This window comes from Melanerpes formicivorus, unplaced genomic scaffold, assembly GCF_026170545.1.
Source record: "Melanerpes formicivorus ecotype bairdi unplaced genomic scaffold, bMelFor1.0.p_v2 SCAF_74, whole genome shotgun sequence".
Lineage (NCBI taxonomy): Eukaryota > Metazoa > Chordata > Aves > Piciformes > Picidae > Melanerpes > Melanerpes formicivorus.
Genome location: NW_027142426.1, coordinates 297,501 through 320,997, shown reverse-complemented (window position 1 = coordinate 320,997; position 23,497 = coordinate 297,501). Strand labels below are relative to the sequence as shown.

General features: G+C 37.3%; 1 protein-coding gene across 5 annotated transcripts in view; it reads right to left on the bottom strand.

The window, feature by feature from the left end:
- Window positions 1–23,497, bottom strand: part of CACNA2D3 (calcium voltage-gated channel auxiliary subunit alpha2delta 3) — a 432,799-nt gene that overhangs the window by 257,584 nt on the left and 151,718 nt on the right. For all 5 annotated transcript variants that reach the window (XR_010990518.1, XM_068163805.1, XM_068163807.1 and 2 more), the window contains exon 5: window positions 6,406–6,568. Coding sequence is in view for 4 of the 5 variants with exons in the window: in XM_068163805.1 (XP_068019906.1) it covers window positions 6,406–6,568 (163 nt within the window). In the remaining variant the exon portion in view is untranslated. The remainder of the gene's footprint in view (window positions 1–6,405; window positions 6,569–23,497) is intronic.

Genomic DNA, 23,497 nt, shown 5'->3' with positions numbered 1-23,497 from the left:
AACTAGTCCATATATGGTAGACAGATTCCCATACAATTACCCACACCCTAGTTCTGTCAGAATGATTCTATATTCAAAAATGGAAAAAAGCTGATTTGATTCACTTTGCCAAAACAGTTTGGGGAAGAGCTTATAGAACAGCTTATGACAGATAGTTTGGATGAGCTTGTAATACCCAGCAAGCACAAGTAGCAGAGAGCAGCAATTTCTTATCCCCTGAATAACCTGCTGCAGCTGACATCGTATCTCCAATTGTGCCTTGAGACAGTGCATAACTTCTTACAGGTAATTAATAGCTAAAAAAAAAAAAGGTATAGAAATAGTTATCATAAGCACAAAGGCAATCAAGGAAGAACCAGCTCATACAGAAAACTGAGATAAGTTCAGGACTGAAAATAGGATAAAGTTGTGCTTTTGTAAAGCAGGGGAGAAAAAATGTTATGAGAAAAAGAATATGATATGCAGTTTGTCACGGTGTTAGCACAGACCTAAAAGGAAATAAATTAAATGGTCAGTACAAGGATAAAACCACAAAAATTCACCTGGGAGTTAGCACTAGGCCTGAAGAGCCGTACTTTTTCATTGTGGCTTCTTGCAACATCAAAGAAAAGCAGACAGCCAGCTAGCAAAGTAAATCCAACCTCTTCCTAAAATGTCATGTTTGGGTGTTTTTAATGACATTTAGTAAACTTCTCTTTGTGTGTAAGATTTTAGTCCAAACCAAATCTGGAGGCAGAGCTACAATGAAGATTTGTAGGCATAAGGTTCTTAGAAATACTTTTACATTTTAAAAAGCTCTCAAACATAAAACTCTCTCTCTTGTTCTTAATATCTTACAGTGAATAAATGTTTACACTCAGCACATTTACTCCAAGCAGCAACTCAGTAAAAAGTTTGGGATTTTATCCATCTGTGATTAGAACCCATTTGGGTTTTTTTACTCTTTCCACTGTGAAAGACCTGCATCACTTCAGTTTCATTGCATTTATTTGTATCTAGGGGTCTGGGTGAGATATTGTTTTCCCATGTAAAAAAGCAAATGATCCAAGGCAATAAAATCACAAAGGCATGTGCCCAAGAACCTTGCTATCTAGCCTTGATTTCTAAATAAAGGCCATAGTCTGAACTCCTTAAAATCCAAAATTCTAAGTACTTAATTTATGGAAACTACAAAAGACTTCACGCTTTTTCAATAAAGCGCAGTGCATCAACTACCCTTTATAAACCACTATTCTTACATTGTGCTGTTATTTAGAAAATATTCTGCAAATTCAATCACCAGAAATGTAGAAACAACACTGAAATAATTCCCCAGAAATGGAGAAGTATTAACAATTCTTCCAGATGGACAGGTGTGCTGTGACATATGTAAGTAGATTCTTGTTTGCATTGCTAGGGATGGATTATGCAGCTTCTTCACTTTTAAACAGGTGCTTTATTTTACAATTGTCTGAAAATATGTCACCAAGGCTCACACACTGTCAGCATGGCTTTGATTTTCATCTATGTTTCTCTGAAATCCAAGTCATAAGATTCTTCCAAGTGCTTGGAAAAAAATCCTGAATGTAAAACCAATACCAGAAAATGTCACTGCTGTCCACAGCTACAGGTAAATATGAGGTGACTGACTTAGAAAAATAAAGAACAAAGCTGCAACAGATTCTTCATCTCAGATACAGCACATGCATTGAACAGAAAAAAAATAAATATGTAAGACTACCTACATCCTCATACTTACGAAATGTAAAATGCTACTCTATTTTTCTTTTACTTTCACTTCTTTATGCTATCAACACCTGCAAGATCACATCTCAGTCTTCCAAAAGCTTCTTTTATCATTTCCTCATGTACAAAACTTCATTGTGGAATCCACATTTTCCCAGTGGCAATCCTACTGCTGGAAACCATGATCCCCATGGATGATTGTCAGAAAGCCTAACCCACACTCCAACTGCCTACTTTTTAATTACATGCCACATTCCTAGGCTATTCTAACTATACTACTTCCATCTCAGAAAATAATAAAGCAAATATTCAATAATAATGAAAAAATATTATGTTTGACACAGATTGATCTCCTCCACAATATAGACTTTACAATACACCAACTGATGCATAGAAAGGTGCATCTGAGTGGCTGTGGAAGGTATACATATGGAGGTGAATATGCAATATATGTCTGAGACAGTAGCACCTCCCAGATTGCTTACATGCTGAAATAACAGGAGAGAGACTTAAAAATAGATATGAGAACTCACTTTGGTGCTGATATATACATCATAGAAATAAATTTCATTTAAAAAGCAACAGCAGCTGAATTAGTGCCTTGTACACATTTGTTCTCATGCCTGGACTTGTGTCTTCACTACATTAGAACTGATTCTGTACTTTCCAAAACTAAACTTTCCTTTTCTCTATATGCTTAATTCACTAATACACATTTTTTACCCCTACTTTCTGTCACAGATCTGTACAGTGTTGATAATTGCCAGTTACCAAATTTGGGGACGGAAAAAAAGAGCTACTGCTTGCTAAGACAGTTATCATAGAACTTCTTAATTATTCATTCACTGTTTAACAGGATACTGCCTTGCAAATCCTGTGGCTATAGGCAATGAATACACTTTGTGCTTAATGAGAAGAAACAGAATGCACAGACAGATTTAGAAAGCCAATGTGTGCTTAAACATTTCAAAAGGAAAACATTATCATAAGCAGTCATTTTCAGGAAAAATGAGGGAGGCCAATTCCATCGGCATGTTCTGCAGTTTAAATGAACCGCCAGCCTTGCTGTGAAACAGCCTAGAGCTGAGAGACATCTCTGTATCCACAGATAAGCACACTTATCTGTAAAGCACTATTATCCCACTTGTTTTTTTCTGCATTTCTTCAGTATGTGAGCACTATAGGCATGCCAAAAGAGTGGTTCTTTGTTTTATGTTCCAAAGATCAGTAATTTTTCTATTTTTAATATTAATTGATATGAACAGTAAGATATGGAGCAAACAAGGTACAAGGGTGTGCAGAAAAATATAAGAGCACATCCAATAACCAAGCCATCGATTTTACAATGACACTCAAGTGTACTGTAAATGCAAAACTGTGATGCTTTATCAAATTCATTTATTTTGCCTGATATACTTGTAGTGGGCAGTATCCTCAAACATGGCATGAGAGTTACATACATACTTACTAATTAGGTTGCTAGCTTTTTTTTATTTGCTTGCACTTTCCTTTTCAAACTGTTCAATGTTAAATTTTAACATCATAGCCTTTATATTTATGGTATTTCAGCATTATTAATTTCAGGATAAACATAATGAGATTTGCTTTTTATTTTCAGATGATAAATTATGGTTTCCTTAGAATAGAAATTATTTAGCCCTGCTGTCCCCAACACTATTTTTAAGCTTTATTATGTGGCAACTGAGAGCCAGAATACATATCATGAACAGCAATGTATTTATGTCCCATGACTTTTAAGTCAATCTCATTAGAGCCTAGATAGGAACTGCTAACATTTACTTCAGCCATTCTACAATTGGGAAGGATCACAATGATCATGCAAGCTGACCAGCCTGAAGTTCACGCCTACTGGGGTTGCTTAGCCTGGACAAGAGGAGACTCAGGGGAGACCTTCTTGCTCTCTACAACTACCTGAAGGGAGGATGTAGACAGGTGGGGGCTGGTCTCTTCTCCCAGACAACCAGCACCAGAACAAGAGGACACAGGTTCAAGGTGCACCAGGGGAGGTTCAGACTGGATGTTAGGAGGAAATTCTACACAGACAGAGTGATTGCCCATTGGAATGGGCTGCCCAGGGAGTTGGTAGAGTCACCAACATTGGAGGTGTTTAGGAGGAGACTTGATGGGGTGCTTGGTTGCATGGTTTAGTTGATTAGGTGGTGTTGGATGACAGGTTGGACACGATCTTGAAGGTCTCTTCCAACCTGGTTTATTCTATTCTATACTACTTCCAGGCTATATATTATTTTAAAAAGAACTGAGTCTTGATTAACAGCATAGATGACTCCCTTCTAACAGAGCCCAAGCCATCCCCTAGGCCTTACCTGACACCATGTTTGTGCTACTTGAAAAATAATGGAACACAGTTTCAGCCATTTCATCTTTTAATAATCTTTGGCAACTACGTTACAGAGGCTGGTATTAGTAATTACCTAGAGAACAACTAATGAATCCCCTAATCATCTTTTGAATAAGACAAATAGACTAAGCTTCTGGAATCTTTCACTTTCAAGCAGAGTTTTCAACCCTTTGACTGGTCCCATGTGTCTCCTCTGAACCCACTGCAAACTACCAAGATCTCAAAAACTAAAAATCTCAAAATGAAGGAAAAACCTTAGAAACAGATTACAAATTAAAAGTTCATTTTCCTGTCCTGACTTGATAGTAATTTGAATATTCAAAGATCACACATGTGTGTTTTCAGCCGTGAGTTTGGGCTGTGGTTTTGCCTAGTAATTCAATAAAATACAACATAACCTGGAAATGAACAACAGACATTTTCTAGAGAAATAGTGTTGTTATATATACTTGGTTATAAAGCTATCAATACCTACTGCCTGAACCCTCAGGCTAGGATTTAATTAACTTATTATCATCGCTCCACATTTGAGAACTGAAGAAACAGGCAACAATAAATGTAAGTATATAGGCGGCTTCTTGATAAGAGTAACATAACCAGATATTGTCAGCCTCCAAGACAAGTCTATCATGTCCATCTGTAAGGAAAATGTCAACAACAAACCAGATTTAAGCAGTTGGAATTTATTTAAATGATAAAAAAATATATTTTTCTGCAGCTGGATACAGTGATGATTTTGGCTGGTTTGAATTAGAGAAAGTGGAAACAGAAATCATCACAAAGCTCCATCTTCCCCATCTCCACAGACAGTCCCTGTATGAGAGGCTGAAACAAGATGCAACAAGTCCTTTGACTTTGGCCTTTAACTGTAACTAACCAGAGCATAGAAACGTGTTCTAAACATAGCAGTAGTATGTATTGTGTGGCTGCTTTCACTAACCATTCAGGTTAGTTTGCCCCTCCAGAAAAGCATGATTGCCTGACCTCTATATCCCTTTGTAACTACACTTTCCCCTTTTTTCTTTTTTCCTCCTTTTCTCCTCCTAGAATGTAATTTATAGACAAGCTCAGTTTAAAAAAAAAAAAAAAAAAAAATTAACATTTTCCCTTCCTCCCTCATATTAAAAAAACAAAACAAAAAAAACACCACCAAAAATTTTTGGTAGCTTTAGAAGTTTTAGGCATTTCCAAAATCTTTTCCAAATGCCATGCATTAATCATTTCACAACCTTCAAATACCCTCTAGGAAGTCTTGCTACTTCAGAATCCCTAATTCTCAAATCTGAATCATAACTTTGAAGAGAAACTGTCATATGAGTGGCTTCTCTTCTACCAGCTCAACTGATCCACATCAATTCTCCTTCCATTTGTGATTACACAATTTCCTTACATGAATTACCTCAATTGCTACCCTGGAATGTACTATGAGGAAGGCATTTAATGTATTTTTTTAGCTATCTTTTAGTACAGTTAAAAAAAAAAAAAGAAGAGGAACTAGATCAAGAGATTAGGCAGCTCTCTACAGACCAATGACAAACATACTGTAGACCTTGTTCAGAACATTTGGTGCTTTGTGCTTTCTTTCTTAGGAAGTAGATGTGTGCTGCATAAGCACAGTAGAACTACAAAATTCTACTGTCCAATCAAAGGTATGTGGCATAGGAAAACAAGTAATCACACAGCTGAGTTCAGTTTACATTCCCAATGTTAAGACCTAAGAACAGCACTACTAATATGCATTTTGACTATTTAATGCTCTGTGCTACCCAGCACCTATGACAAATATTCAGGGGACTAGAAATTGTAATGTAGTTTATTCATGCTGAATATTATCTGAGAACTTACGGCAGCTGTGTATACAGTCATATGAAGCTAGAATCATTCCCAGAAACTTGAGCATATATCTAATGAAATATTCCCCCTCCCATCTATCCCATATCTTTCAAAGGCTCTTCTAGCTCTCAGCAAAGACAGAATGTAACTTACGATAATATAAGACCTGTTCAGCAGATCTGGAGATTCCAGATAAAAAGTAAAAATAGTAAGAATAAACACATCCTGTTACACTCATTGGCAGAATTCATGCAAGTCTAATATGCAAATCATTGACTATATTAAATTGCAACATTGCCTCACATATTACAAAACTCAGTTTAAGAACTCTTTTGCTGGAATTTCATTGAAAACTAGAAAATAAAAAACCAACACAATATAGAGTTAATGAACAGCTTCAATTTAAAAGCTAGGAAATTCCTGTGTTCAGACAGTAGAAAAATTAAACAAAAAAGTAATTTTCTCACCCTTATTATACATATTGGTTGGTACTTGGACATCACTGAGACTGATGTTCACAGGCAAGTTATTGAAGTGGTCATTCGGCACTAGAATGAACTCCTTCCCCAGCTCCAGATAGTTTCCTTCTTCATCTCGTTCATTTATGAGAACAGCATTGAAGTATTCATACTGCAACAGAAACCCACATTTGGTATTTAGGATTCACATTCAGTATAAAAATGCGAGGTTTTAATATTTTAACCTATGTATCCATCCTTTTATTAATATTTACATGTTTCTTCATCTAGAATAGCATATTCTAGGAGTTTTTATCACCTCTGAATCCCTCTATACTCCTAGTAGAGGTACATTTCTGAAACCAGTTTAATTAATACATCTCAAACAAACCTCATATTACCTCATATCTCTGGCTGCCCTGAACATGTTAATGAAAGTCCAAAAAAACCAGCCTGAGCATAGATAATATTTTCACTACTTTATATATAAAGCTCTCTAGAAAAATAACTCCCTGAGTAATTATTTAACAGTGATCTCTCCATTTAACTTATTTCCTCCATTTCTAGAACCCCTATCAGTGTAGAACTTAGACCTTGACAAAATAAAAGAGTTTACACTTCACAGGGATTTTAACTACAGCTGCTGTTGCTTGCCACCAGTGTGTACTGACTGACATTTCCTAAAGGAAAATATTTGCTTTATACAGGATTTTACAAATACACATTAGAGTAGGTTTTGTAAAATGATGCATAATTTAATATGGACATACAAATTTAGCAATGACTTATTCTGAACAAGAAACCATTGTCTATCTGTTACAGATTCCTGAAGAGCATTTGGCCTGTTTTGTACAATTCCATGGCCTGATAAGCAAAAGCAATTTAGATAAAAATATTGATTTCATTACGACCTAGTTTAACCAGAAATTCCATCAAGCTTTGAGGGCAACAAACAACGAACTCTACTTTTTAACCTCTTAAATAGCTTAACCCTTAGCAAGTTTGTGATGTGTTTCTTAATTGAAAGGAGCCAAAGTTTTGTGTCTTTGAACAAGTCATTAATTCAAATAAGAGTCTCTGCCATAACTACCCATTCAGGAGTACAATAAATTTATCTATTCATAGAACAGATATCTATGCAACCTGAACAAGAATAAATATACTACACCATTTACAAAGCTAAAACAGGCCAGTGAATACAAAAATTTAGAAAGCTTGTCACAAGCACTCTGTGTAATGTGCAACTTGTTCTACTAAACAAGAATTAGTTAAAATCCTGCAATCTATCCACTTCCATTAAAAGGTTTGATAATTTAACCAGTATTTTAAATGAAGGCATACTTGAAAAGCAGTGTTCCATACCCTGCTTTCATAACTTTTAGGTTGGCAAAATGGCCAACCCATAGCTTGGATTTAAAGTGCAAGTAGAATACAAATTAAGGCACTGTATATTAAATAGATCTTGAGGATTTTCTCTGTATGTCAGAAATGGTTCACACATCTAATTCCATGTAACAAAGACTGAGACACATCAGTATTTGAAAAATCTATGTAATAGGCATTAATCCAACATGATTAAACATTTGACATTAAAGTGATTTTACTTTAATTCAGATCATCTCTGAATGATGAATGAATGACTAATCTAATCCATACATCTCAAATACATACAGCTACTGAATGTTAAAGCTCTGGAACAAATACAAAGTAGCCTTTATTTCTTTTCCTCAAAGAGTCACAGATTTAAGAAAAATGGAAACAAAAGAGAGAGAGAGAGAGAATTTGTCTAGAGCTGTAGTTCCATTAATCAGTTCCAAAAGTTATTAGAATTATCCAACATCCCCACAGATGCTACCCTTCTCCATACCAATCTGGGAGACTGCCACTGTTGTAGATTTGATTATTCGCACACCAAAACAAAAAGGATGAAGAGATGTGATCATTTCCAAGAAGCACCAGTTCTTGTTCTATCTAGGAGAAACATTCTCCATCTCTGGTTATTATCCAGGTTTATCATGGATCATTAACTGCACTGCAGGCCTGCTGCCCACATGTGACAGCAGCTTTTACAGTTTACCCTTTTTGCAAAACCCAGAGACAATTGGCAGAAGACTTGAAAGCCCAACTCGTATTTCCCATCTTAGCAAGAAATAGAATATTCCTTCCAACATTAAACCATGCACTAATGACTGTTGTAAAAATGCAATTCTACTCCAAAAAAAAATGGGGGGGGAGGGGAAGGGGAAGGCAGTAAGCTCTTAAGCTTTTCCATGATATATTACAGAATCTAAGTCTGGAAAAAGGGCTGATATTTCATCCCCTGGGAGTACAGAGAGAAATAAAATCATGTATTTAATGCTTCTTTCTTGTCAATCACCTCTCTTCACACCCTCTGGACAGCTAAGTTCCAACAGGGTGAGGATGAACGTTTCATCTTGTTTCCAAAGCACTTGTTTTCTTGTCCTTAAAGACACAGATTTGTTTTCCTTTTTCTCTATTGAACATGACATCATCTACACAACTACTGCAGCTACAGGTAAGCCATTGTGTTGTTTTCAGGATGCTTCTTAGTTATATAAGTGTTCCCAGGACAGATACAGCAAAATGAAAGGGCCTTTGCTTTTTTGTTTTCTTATTGAAGACCACCATAGAATGCATTTGCACCACCTCACTCAAAATTGTAAGACAAACATTGTATGTAAATACTACACTGCAAGCAAAAGGTGGATAGATTTAGGGATAAATGATTCTGTACTAAAATATGCAGCAACAAACTGTTCTTCTTTAACTGAATCTAACTTGTGTATCACACAATAAAATCTACATGAATTCATATAGAGACTTAGTGATTTCAAAGACGCAAATTTACCTTGCCCACAGGTTTTATAGTATTTCAGAAATAGTAAGAAGAGTGACCATGTTTCAAAAAAGAATGTCAGAAAATACATGGAAACCTCCTCTAAAAAAATGTTCTTTCCTTTTACTCAGTGGATTATTTTCTTTTCCGAAGGAGTTAATTAGTTGACATCCTCCTTCATCATATCCTGTAAGTGGCAAGGCTAGCCAAGTATTAAAATCTGCTATGTTCTAAATAAATGAACCTACTCATTTCACAATTAAGGGTATTTAGGACTGATTGTTTCTTTGGTTGATTTAGTATTCAATGACTTATTGGTCTGAATCTGTATTTTCTCTTTTCAGTTTTACAAGTGTATACACAATAATATGATTTATGTGGGGCTTTTAAAAAGCAAATTGTAGCATGAAATAGTCCTTACATTATTGAGGATAATTAATATTTTCTCGGGTTTGATAGGGTTTGGGGGAGTGGGGTGGGGTGGAGTTCTGCTTAATTTAGGGGAGTGTTGAAGTTTCTTTGAAAATGAGAAGCCTATAAAAATAATGTTGATGAAACTCCTGCAAGTTCTATGTATTAAGCATCAAATATATACAGCTCAACAGCACTACTGAAAAAAAAGATCAGCATTTTAGCAGAGCTATTACACAGTGGCTTCTTTTGGGCACATTCCTTCCAAGGAAATTATTGTGACAGCTGAAAGGTGATAGAAGGAAAATTAAAAATAAATATTGGAGGAAAAAATGTTGAAGTAAATCCACCTGGCATTCTGGTGCTGCATTTGAGATAATGCCCAGGAGAAAGAGGATAAAGTTCTGTTTGCTGACAACACAAATACTCTACCTGCTAAGCTCCTAGAGAAAATGACTTCAATTTAATCTTGTCAATGAAGGTCAATCTTTGATGTAATCATAACTAGGTGAGTTGTGAGTGTGCACAATATAACATGCCAAAAAGTTATTAGTCTAATAAATAACAAAATAATTATCCACATTGGGATCACAGACAGGCTCTCCTGTGACTTTACACTAACCTTACATATAGATTTGCATGGTGAGTAATGAACTGGAGAAAAAGCATTCAAGCAAAAACTCACTCATGTAATCAATCATATACATCTCAAGATCTAAACATGAACTTTTGTACATTTACATTTTCTCAAGTAAGCACGAGGTGTGTGTTTGTGCATTCCTTAACAGCATCTTCATCATTGTCAATGTTTGATCAACCATTTTGAAAGTCCCCATTATAACATAATGAGGAAGACTTAGTATCATGTGAAAGCTGAGATTCCAATTTGTCCCTGTTTTTTGTGACCTTGTTCTAATATTTTACCCTTATGAAGAAAGTCTTCCCAATGTAAGTCTATATAAATTGATCAATAGTGCTCAACAGAACAAGGTCTGCACCATTTTGTCTCATCAAAGAGCTGACCATGTTTAAGCATCCCACAGAATCATATCTCTAATCACCTACAGAGCCCTGAGCTGCTTTAAACATATTGGTATAATCACAGTAGACAAAGACTTATGGGGCTGTCAGGAGACTGATCACAAAACTGATTTACAGGTTCATCAAGGCTGACCAGCAAAGGCAAGCTTTATTTTAAAACACCATAAGCCTCAGACAATACAGAGATGTGTGCTGCAAGATCTTTCAGGGCGGCTGCCACAGGTATATATTAACATATTCATTCAAAAGGTATCATGGGAAAAAATGTAGGGAAGTGTAAGATTTGTGGCATGTAATGAGAACGACAGGGGCAGGATGCATGGGAGAACTGATCTACAAGGCAAGAAGGAAACTGTTACAGTTCAGTTTAGCTACTTACTTGGGAAAACATCTCAACTGAACAAGCACCTTAATTACAACAGATACATTGCCGGGTCATTAGTAATTTAGATATTATGCTGCAAACTATTGTGCATGTCCTCCATAATCATAGTATTGTACAACCCAGATGGTAGATTATTGACATTCTCTATTCCCATTTACATTTATCTTATTGTAAACAGATACCTTGTGATGTTTAAATTATTTTTCAGGTGTTTATTAACATTGTAAATAGCACATTTATTTAAATACTGCTTAAAGTAATGCAAATTACCTTTAAACTTGGCACATAAGAGTATAACAAGTAGCAGTTTAATCGTATTTTAGGTTTGTTTTTCTTAACATGATGAAACAATGCAAAAGACAATTTTAGGCTTTTTTTCACAGAATCACCAAGGTTGGAAGAGACCCCAAAGATCATCAAGTTCAACCTGTCACCACAGACCTCCTGACTAAACCATGGCACCAAGTGCCACATCCAATCCCCTCTTGAACACCTCCAGCAATGGTGACTTCAACACGTCCCTGGGCAGCACATTCCAAAGGCTAACAACTCTCTCTGTGAAGAACTTGCTCCTCAGCTCGAGCCTAACCTTCCCTAGCACAGTTTGAGACTGTGTCCTCTTGTTCTGGAGCTGATTGCCTGGGAGAAGAGACCAACCCCCTCCTGGCTACAACCACCCTTCAGGTAGTTGTACACAGCAATAAGGTTTCCCCTAAGCCTCCTCTTCTCCAGGCTAAACAATCCCAGCTCCCTCAGCCTCTCCTCACAGGGCTTGTGCTTGAGGCCTCTCCGCAGCCTCGTTTTGATAGTATAAAAATTTTTATTTTTATTTTTTTTATGCTGTTGTGGTAAAAATAAGTCCCAGTCACAGAACTATGAGAACATGGAAGGTGGAAGAACACAATTGGGAATGATTTGCATTAATATGTCAGTATTATGGCAGCATTGGAGTTATACTGATAATTTTTAACTCAACCCTCGACACTATGTAACCATTACCACAGTGTTTTTGCAACCATACAACTCACCTAAGACAAAGCTGGTCATCTTTGGAACATACTAAATTAAGGACATCTTATGGCATTTGCACAGAACCTCAAAATGCTTGGAGCAACAGAGAGAAAATTAAAAAGTAGCAAATAGCATGGGAAATGAAGGAGAAAACAAAACCTAGCATTAAATAGCACAGACAGTTCGAAATGAACACTAATTTTAATATCCATGACAGTTTTGGCAAGATAGCTATTACCATCAGTGACCTTAAAAAGAGATGTGGCAAGCAGGACATCCCTCAGAGGACTGAAGTATTCATGATATGTAAAAACAAGAAAAGTTACCCACTCTGAAGGAGGCTTTGCTGCTACAACCTACACTGACAACAGTCTCCACTCTGGTATCAATTTGTTAACAAAGATGCAGATGTCTGAAAGAGCATTAGTTTCTAAGACTATCCTCTGATAGTTGTCCAGTAAGGAGAATTTATGTTTGGAAGCATATGATTAAAGCTCTTGTATTCAAGAGCTTAGTCTGATGTTTAGTGGGGCCATAAAAGAAAACCATCTCATTCAATAAAAACTGCTCTGGATTTGAATTTGCTTCTAAATCTGAGAGAACTGACATCTCTTGTTGTAAGATATATTCATCCCAATTTGTGAGTATTCTCTAAGTTTTTGCTTGCTCCCCTCTGGGAATTTATAATGCCTTTTTTCCCCCTTTTTACCTTTATTCAATAGCAAAGCTCAGAAAACCCCTGAGATTTGCAATGTTGTGATCAGCCCCTCTCTAATTATGGAAGAAAAGTTATTTGCATCCTTGCAAAAACAACTCATCTGTTTTCTACATAATAGGACTAAGATGACCTTTCCTCAGGCTATCTCATTACTTGATTAAAATTGTCTTAAAACAGGATTTAAAAATTAATACTTTATTGTAGTATAAAATCAATTTCACCAGCATGTAAATTGGTAAAGCATCAAGGTCTCAGAGGTCTTGAAGTATTAACTGATTCACTGGAAGTGGCAAGTTGCAAGTAATCATGATGTCTATTTTAAATCACCCACTGAAGTCAGAGAGCTCCTTTGGGTTACAAGTTTCAGATGAAGCCTTTTTCTTGACATATAAGTAACTGGAAAATGAAATCTGGTTTTACATACAAAATGTCTCAAGATTCTTTTCTTTGTCACAAGGCTGAATAAAAATTCTGGTCACTCAAGTTTAGTAAGCACAACAGGGAAAATAAAAGGCTTTCATAGCAGGTTTTCAATTTGACACTTGACGACCTGTTTGACCAGCCTTACTAGAGACCTAATAGGCTTGCTTCATCTAGAAAAGCAAGCGTTCAGTGCGTTCATTTCTATATACATAAAATGCTCTGGGGTATACTTCCTGCTAAAGAGCAAATCAAATCCCTACTCCAGTGGCACCATAATTTCTCCCAATGTTAAAAAGATAGCAACTACCTAAGATAACTAACCTCAGGGCCAATTATCGTGCTACTACAGAGCTGAATAAACCATGGAAACTATTCACTGAAAATCTCTTGAGCAACTGTAGTCAAGAATGTCATGACTTGAAACCAGAAAACAATAATGGTACAGTATGCATGTCTCTGAAGGCTGAGTTTCAAAACCACATAATTATCACAAAACCCAGAAAGTCTGCACCCCGATGAGCTTACACACCAATAATGCCAAGCAATAAAAAAGGAAAAACCCCCCAACCTGGAAAATCTACCAGTACAGTAGGGTGACTCAATGATGAGGCTCATGACATATTGCTGAGCAAGCATGACAATGATTCTGTGGCCAGAACACTCACTGCTCAGCTGTACCCAAAATGCTCCCACCTGCACTTCCACCCCAGCACAGTCAGATCTCCCTTGCTCTGTACTTCTGCTAAGGATGCATCTTCCCAACTCACTTCGGAAAGACAGCAGAGAACTTGTAACAGGTTGGGGCAGACCCCTCCCCACCATGGGCAGAAATAACGACTCAGACAAAATGGATTACAAAAGTGATGGAAAGTTTAAATAGAGAACAGTGAGTGTGTACAGAAAACTAGAAGCATAGGGACAAGAGAAACCCCAAAACAGACCCAGAAACATCCCATCCCCAGCTGAGGGTGCACCCAAGACCCCCAGGGATCCTCTTATCCCCCCCCTCCCACCCCCCCGACTGCTAGTCTAATCTCAGCTGCCCACCCCCCCCAGGCCCATGGCCAGGAGTCATCTCCCCCATTTACCAGGTGGCAGAGAGGAAGGAAAGAGGAAGTGCCAGACCCCGCCATGGATTTTGTAGTGGTGCAGGAATTATGGGAATAGAATATCTAGTTTCCTGGGACCTCCCAGGTGTGGTCTGCGCAGTGGCATCTGGGCCAGCACCCAGCCTAAACCACCACAGACCTCTACACTTAATGCTTCCAATTCAGAAATATGCTAATAGAAGAGGCTCATTTTTCTTGCTAATAAACACAAGAGGTCTGTTGGGCCTTATTTAAACCACATTTTGGAAGCAGCAGCAATTAGTCTAAAACATTTCACTCCAAAAGGAAAGCTCTGTACAAGAGTAAAGAAAACACAGGAAGACTAACAAGCCCTTCTGAACTCTTAAGGATGTTAAAACATTTTTAACACATTTCTATCAAGCTTGCCATTACTTCCATGCTACAATAGTGGTGGTTTCCTTTTCAGAAAAGGAAAAGCGAGATGCAAGATTATACCGCAAGACTAATGCTGTTTATAAAGCATTACAAACCCTCACTATGCCTCATTTTGTTTTTAGATTAGAAGTAGTATCCCACCGATGTGGGTGTTGCCATATGAAGATGCAAAATACCTAGAGCAAAACACATATCGACAGGTTGTCAGGGTGCTTTAATGAGCAGTTAAGATGCACAGACACACACTGGAGAAGGCTTTCAGCGACTTTTCTATTTAAAGTCTAAAGACAGAAGTGGAAATGCAGTTTGATACATAAGAGAATCAGTGCCTTGATTTTAAAATACCTGCCATTTAAAAAAATAAATGCTCATTTTAAATAAAGGTTGGGGGGAGATCATTCTTTTCCAGCAACAGGGAAAAGAAGCAAAAAAGAAGTGAGTGTGATTTTTACAGGATTAACTACAGATTACTAATGGCCATGCTCAGCATAAGATTAGGCATATTTTAAATCTGAACCATGTAGTGAAGGTACTTGTTACATTTAAAGGGTACATCAAGTGCAATGAAAGTTTGTTGCATTTACACTCACAGTCCACTTCTGAAAAAGAGTTGTCTCAAGCTGACGACCAATGTGCTTCTTCCCTTTAAAGTCCCCTGACAGATATTCCCAAAACCAGTTTTATGGGGCTGACCTTGTTAAACAAATGATATCATGTATGTGTCTTTATAGATGCATAAAATCTGCAAGACTTTGCCTCATGTTTAATACTGTTTCTGTTACTAGTTAGAACCACAGGACTCCTCCTATCGTCTTTAAACCCCAGATCATCATATCAAGCTCCTGAACAGGTAGAATGAGTAACGTATATGAAATAATTCTGTAAAATAACAAAATTACAGACTTGCTTCAAATTAATACAATAAATTTTTCTACAGACTTCTATCTTGCAAGGAAGCAACCAATGAATGATGTCCAATATAGAACACAGCAAAAAAATCAGGCTTCATGCAGTTTAAAATGTGCTACAGAAGTAGAAAAGCAAACTATATCACAAACAGATAAGATGAAAAGATTTGAAGTTAAATCCGTGTAGTTCCATGCATGTTCAGCTCATCTGACACATTCAGGTTGATGACAACCTCAAGGCTGTTTCTAATTATCAGTGGAGACTTATCTGACTTTTGTGCCTTTTTACAGTCATATGCCCTAAGTGCCTCATTCCTACTTTCAAGGAGATGGGGGGGAAGTATTTCTCAAGCTCTGCATCTTCTCTGTCTCCAAAAAAAACAACTTTAACCCAGACTCTTCATAGTCCAAGGAATGCATATAATGCTGCAATATACTCAGCAAGAGCTGTGTTCTCTCATCAACAAGATATGCTCGGGGACAGTAGGCAACCTATATATTGTGTTTTGCTGAGTTGGGGGTTAATAGCTATCTCTATTGAAAAAGAAATTAGCAGGCAGTTCATATGCAGCAGTTGACAACATTTGAATACTAACCATGGCTCCGAGTGACGAATCGAGTATGTGCTTTACCAAATTCTTCTCATACCAACAGGGGATAATCAAAATAATTAAATACTGAAGAACTGGAACAGAACAACATTTCTTGTTGCTCACTGCAGTCCAAGGTTTGTTTTGTAATACCCAACCACCCACCATATGCACAGGATGTTAAATTGTTATTGACTATACAAAGGAAAGCAAAATAACACATTCAGTATTACTGAATTTATTTGGGGGGGTCAAGTGAGAGATGAGATGTTGAGAAACAGAATGTATACAAATCCTCTTCAAATGATTCATGCTTCTCTCATGCAATACAGAAAATTGTTCAGCTAAGCCCACAGTTGAAATAAGACCACAATGATGAGTTAATTTAATGAAAGAAACATGTCTCCAGAACAATGTCATCTATTTTATTCCTAAAATGAAGGGGGGGGGGCATGAAAATAATTATTCGACATAAGGGAGAAAAAAAATTAACCCCCCTGATCTTAAAAGGATATTTTGCAAGCTGTATTCATGTGCAAACATATTCAAGTATTCTAACTTTCAAGTTACATTGTGAGACAGCTCTTCAAACCTGTAGTTCATGCTAAGAGCAACATGGCTTCAGAAGGGATTATTGCTGAAATGCAAGTATAGCTTCTCTGATTCTTTAGAGCTCTGCTTTGCATTAATTGCATGAATAAAGTTTAAAAGAAAATATATAGAAAACCTTTTACATGTCATACTCCACAGTGTTTCTTGAGTTCACTCAAAAAGTCTGAGTCCTAGATATAAAGTATCAGAATCCACATAAACCAGCTGAGGCAAATTTACCTCAAATCCTAGTTTATACACGGCCAGTGATCTAAGCTGGGAGGCAGGCTGAGGGTGGTGGTGGCAGGGAACAAGGAGGATGGGAAGAAAGCCAAGTTAAAAACTGGGATACATCAAAATATCTATATGGTTAAAATGAACACCTGCACACTATTCACTTCCTGAACTTGTGGAAAATCCAAGGATTATGATATATAAAAATGGTCTCTATGTTTTCAACCTCTAACCATTTTTCACATCAGGCAGGGACAAGCTAATGATGATAAATGCAACAATGTCAATAAAGGCACTCATTATATGAGCTGAACTATTCAGAACAACATCACAAAACTATGTAGAATCTGTAAGGTTATTTCTTCCCTATATTAATACCTCAGATACAGAACAATTTACTAGTATGCTTACTGAGCTGCAGACTCTGTTGCAATCGCACTCCTACACATAACTTCAGAGAGTTATGCTCAAACCATTGCACAGCGCATAAGCAAATGAAGAAACTATTTAGATTTCCAAAAAGTGTATCATTTTACATTGAGGAACCAAAGAATAAAACTCTAGTTTCAATCTCCTATGGGTGATTGAGTAACTGCTGGTTCTATGAATCACCTACCCCACAATCCAGCTGGCTTCCTGGTCTTATTTACAAGCATTAGAAGTGCAAGCTAAAGAGGTGGGAGTGATAACATCTTCCAAAGACTGAGGAATCCAAGAAACATTCTTTGGAAGGGCCTTGCATGAAGAGTCTGCTGAGAATGGAGGAAGTTACCCATGGACAATGGCAGTCCAAAGTGGGTACATAGTGTCTTTATGCGTTTCCCTCAGCTCAGCAGAAAAGATCACACACGTAGAGGCCTCTCAGCCATCTAAACAAATTAAAAAAGAAAATTTTGCAGCTCTCTTTAGTTACTCTCTCTAAACATCCTAATTTCCTATTTCACTGCTCCCTTCCTGTCCCTGGTAAAGAATAAATTAAAAACAAGACATGAGTGGGAATAACCATACCATTCAGTCACAAATAAGTCCAAAATGCTCATCTAGTAAAAAACATGAAGAACCTTTCATTCCTACCAGATGTTTATCTAAGATTCTGCTTCTTTCATTACTAGAATATTACATGAAGTAGGACATTGGGGGAAAAAAAAAAAAAAGCCCCTGTGTTTCTAACTGTTAATATCTTCTTAATGGAAAATATGATAGAGAAATTCCCTTATATATGTCTATACTGAAGAAGAGTTGAATACAAAAAGGTTATAGAATTTGTTAAATATGTTTTGCAGGAAAATCTCACATTGGCTTTCAGCATAGTTTCTACAAAAAAAAAGAAATTAGCACAAAGATAATGTACTCCTGAATAGAAAATATTTATCAGGTTTGAATATGTTGGCTCTGACTTCATAGAATCAATAAGGTTAGAAAAGATCTCAAACATCAAGTCTGACCTGTCACCCAACACCTCATGACTACTAAACCAAGGCACCAGTTGCCATGTCCAATCCCCTCTTGAACACCTGCAAGGATGGTGACTCCACCACCTCCCTGGGCAGCACATTCCAATGGCTAACAACTCTTTTGGTGAAGAGCTTTCTCCTCACCTCACAGCTAAACGAATATTGATAAAAATATATTAGATAGTTTTGAAATTATTATTTTAAGGCATAGTTACTGTATTCAAGGTATCTTACTTCTGGTGCTGCTTTCATTTCCAGTCCATGACAATAATTATGAGTGCCATAAGCCAACTAACCACTGCAATTCAACAATGTCTTGAACAAAAGGCTTAACCAACAGGAAAAAACATATTTGAAATAACGAAAAATTTGTGATGCTGACCCAAAGATTATTTATTCAGACTTCCTGGACATAAGTTTACCATTCAGGTGACTTACTATATGTAGATTCCAAGGAAGAAATTAAACTAGATACTGTTACGCTAGCATTCAAGTGCCAGAAAAAGATCCTCTCTCATAAATGAGGTGCCATTAAAGCGCCTCATTAAGCTACCAGCTTGTGATTATCTATTTCGTTGAAATAATATATAGAGTGACTCCACCACACAGGGATCTGAACAATACATACAACACACCACGAAGAAACACTGAAATGTAACATACATCTCATCTATTTACTGATCTGCAGTTTAAACAAACCTGGAGACCTAAACCAGACTTATAAACTTCAGCAACAAAAAATATTTTCAAAGACCAACAGGCTTATGCTAGTGGATACCATTCAAAATGCCTAATGTAACACATCATCTTAAAGAAATATGTCATGGATAATTCTTCAGCAAATATTCAGGTACTTTACAAGCTTAGGTTTACCTGACCTATATGTTGATGCTAAAAATTTGTAGACTGTTTATAGTAAATCCGACTGGGAACACTGAGTTGGCATCCCTGAAATCTCTCCAATATCCACTCTAAATATTCCTGTATTTCTAAAGAGTTTTACCACATGAGGACTTATTAATACAAGATTATTTTCTAATCAGAAGACTGTCTCTACTTATATATATCCTGTAGTTTAACTGCTTTACAAATGTCCTGCATAGTTGCCAGCATCTTGGGTTCAGTTAGACAGTGACAAGCCCTAAATACTTAAAGGAAATGAGACATATTCAATTTTAAAAAGCTTCTCATCTCTATTACAGCTATGCAGAGACTTTGAACTTAATGTAAATGGTGGTTTCTGCAGCTGAAAACAATAACTTCCCTTTGTCTTGAAACGTATAGATGACTAAGGAGCTGATCTGATATGATACTGCTTTCACGTACAGAAATATTAAGAGGGTTTCCATCTGCACATTTTAATATCCACCTCCGCTGTATGAGCGTGCATTGGAAAACACAGTAATTTTGACTTCTAGTGCTTCTTTGCAGCAGTAGTTCCTAATAGCTCATGGGTGTTCATACAGTGAGCAGTGGTCAGTGAGCAAATAGCCTTCCTGGTCTTCACTAAGGACGTTCAGAAAGAGATCAGCACTGCTGATAGCTCACGCATTACACATTCAATACATTTTCCTGTGCTCCCAACACAAGCATTAATGAACAACACTAGCATTTTCCAAATGAAATTCAAGTGTTATGTTGAGGTGTCTCCTAGCTGAGCCTCACAGTAATTACTGAAGGCCAGAACTTTGTCAGGTAAGTATTAATGAATGGGAAAAGAGAAGAAAATCTTCCAAATACAGAGGGCCTCTACAGTTTTCCATGCAAAACAGTACAATTAGTTCCACACTTGCAATACTTTCAACAGAAGGAATGTGCTTGTTTCTCAGATTTACCTCCTGAAATAATTTCACCACTGTAGTCAGGTCATGGTTCTGTTTCTAGCAGCAATGAAATAAGTACATGCCTGTGTCTCAAAGAAATGCTTCTTTTAACCTAATGTTTACAGGCAAGCTAATCAGAGGGTCATTACACCAGAATGATAAGTAATAAGACAGTTTCTAGTATGTTGTTGTGAGCTATGAAACACTCTGACTCGTGTAGATGTGGAGGCCAGAAGACATCCCAGAAGAGCTAAAAACACTCTGTACGTTTTACATTTTCTACCAAGCCAACAGCTTAAGCATCATCATGAGTCATAGAAGTTGACTAGCTGGTGACAATCATGTGTTGAAACTACAAACGTCAAAAGGCTGTGATTCACTTAAATCAAGCACCTGTGTTTAATTTATTTATATTAAGCTTCCACATTTCTGAGACATGGCTTCACCAAACAGATTTACACTAGAGTGTAAATCACCATCAAAGTAGAGAGAAGCAAATCTGTGGAACATAACTGGGTTTCAAATATGACGCACAGCAAACTGCAAAATCACATAGATGGATTCATTCTTAAAACTGCTCCAGCTTTGGAAACATCTTCACATTTTTTCCACACTCTATGAAAGAATTTAGAATGTTGCAAGTATATAATTAGTATTAGAAGGGATTAATTCACTGTGTGGGAAAACAGAAAGAACAGAAATAGAGCTCTGTGGATCTCCTTTCTCTCCACCCAAACTGCATTCAAGCACATGTCTACTCAACTCTGAACATACTGCCAGAACTCAGTTTTGGGAGCTTGCTTTTTTCTCCTCTGGCTGTCAATGTCACATGATTTACCATGAAAATATTTTAGTCTTATTTCACAGTATGGTTCTGGGGTTAGTGGGCTCATGGCTTCTTTGTACCTATTTTCTGTTGTTTTCTTATCCATTCCTCTTTCACAAAGCTCTTTGCCAAGTCTCATTTGGCTCTATTTGTAAAATAAGAGTAAATTATTATCAGTCCTTTGAAAGGCACAAACCAGAGCTCTAGGAATAAAAGCTGCAGGTTTTGCCTGCATGATTTCAGAAGAATCAATTTTGATTTCTACTATGGTTCACTCTGAATTTTGCTCTGAGCTGTGTATCAGGATCAGACAAAAATCTTCAGTTTACTGGCTGAAATGCTGAAACACAGAAACCGATCTTCTTTGGAATTTGTTCCAGAAGAATAAATCAGTCCTCAAATTACTACAACGAGGATCAAATTTGCTTGAAGAGTTCTATGAACCTGAGCAAAATCTCACGGAAAGTTAGCTTTTAGTGCTGGCTGAAGTCAATGGTTGGCATGGTCCCACAAGTTTTAACATAGAAGCCACAAAGCTTTAGCAAGCGCATGCTTCCACTGGTGTTTACTTACCTGCAATAAGCAAGAATAAAACATTCCTATGTACACTTGGTTTCTGAATTTGGTGTGCATTTCACCATGCTAAAATTAAGCAAGGGGGAGGGGAGCCAAAACCAAAAAAAACCACCAACAGAAAAACACCATAATGTAAGGAATAAGACATGGGTAAGAAATTATACTTTAGTGCTTACTCTGTCCCAGACTGCACATGCTGCCTCAAGAGATGAGAAGTGAAATGGAAAAAAAAAACAAATAAACAGTTGCCTGACTTAAATATTTAAGTTCATTCTCAAATCTTGCTTTTGGCTTTGAATTTGGAGCAACCTCTTCTGACGTAGGCAACTTGCCCATAGTTCAAGGCAGGGAAATGTCTCAGAGAAGATTTTCCTTCACCAGAGAAAGGAAAACTGTAGTGGCTACTGTGATGTGTTTTCCCTTAGTGACAACAGATTTTCAAGGCACAGTATACAAACCGTTTTTGAACAGTAAGGGGTTGTTGCAAGCAGAGCAGCAGTGCTCAGCCATACCTGGATAGGGGGCCAAGGCTTCAGTAGTCCCTACCACACCGTCCACTGACACAGCTGGAGCCACATTACCTCCTCAGTGCAGCAGCTCCATCCCACACCCACATGTGCTGCACTTGTGCTCTGGCAGCTGGGAGAGGTGAGGAAGAATACATTAGGGAGCAGGGGCTCAGCTATGGGGTGGATGCTGGTTGGGGAGCAAGAGGAGTGAGCTGCTCCTCATCAGAGCTGGAAAGGATTGTGATGGATACGGGATAAGGCTTCTAGCATGGGAAAAGAGGACTTCAGGAACTGCTGTTCCTTCTGTAGATGATGGCTCTAGAGCAAAACTGGCATCTGCAAATCCTTGACGGGCGGCTTTCTAACAGATTGCACAGAATTACACATGACATAGGGAGCTGCCAGGCATTGACCCTTGGGGAGAGGCAAACTAAATGCTTCCTCACATTTGTGTGAGGCAATATAGATTTGTATGAGATTTATTTCCTTCAGGTACATTACGTGAAGACATGCATTAGAGAAGCTGGTACAAAAACTCTCTCTTTTCACCACCACCACTTAAACATTTATAGAAAAGGGAAGTAATGGGGGGCTTATTGGGAAAAAAATTTAAAAGGAAGATCTGATAGTAGATGAGAATGGATGTTCAAAATGACCTTTAATAAATAATTGCTATGGTCCCATGTGAGTTAATAAAATTGCAGACTAATTTAACCACATCCCCTTAACTCGCCGTTCAACAACTGCATGGTCAAGACAATGTATACAGACAGAGAGGTCAGCATCTGCTAATGACCACAAAAAGTTTCCTCACTGCAGTATTGCAGACAGACTGTGGTTACAAGATTTGAGAGCTGAGTCACAGACTATACCCTTCCCTACATGTGTAAGACATTAAGTCTTCATCACAGAAACTTAAATTAAATCATTCCATTGCAAATGACAAAAAGGGAACTTTCAAGTTGCACAGTTATTCTGAGATATGGAAGCAATAAAGTTAAGGTTCCACACGCATCCTCAGCTCTGTGCTTTGGTCTGCGCCTAGTGTGGTTGTTAATTCCATAAACCACTAATAAGGTTTTCTTCCTAAAAACTAAATAATAATACATTTTATTCCCACACAGTCTTATTAACTCTCTAGAAAGAAAACTCTACTTTCATTTAAATAATCCAGTCTCGTCTGTACTGACATTCTAATGCACTAAGATCTTTTTCTTGTATTTAACTATTCTGACATTC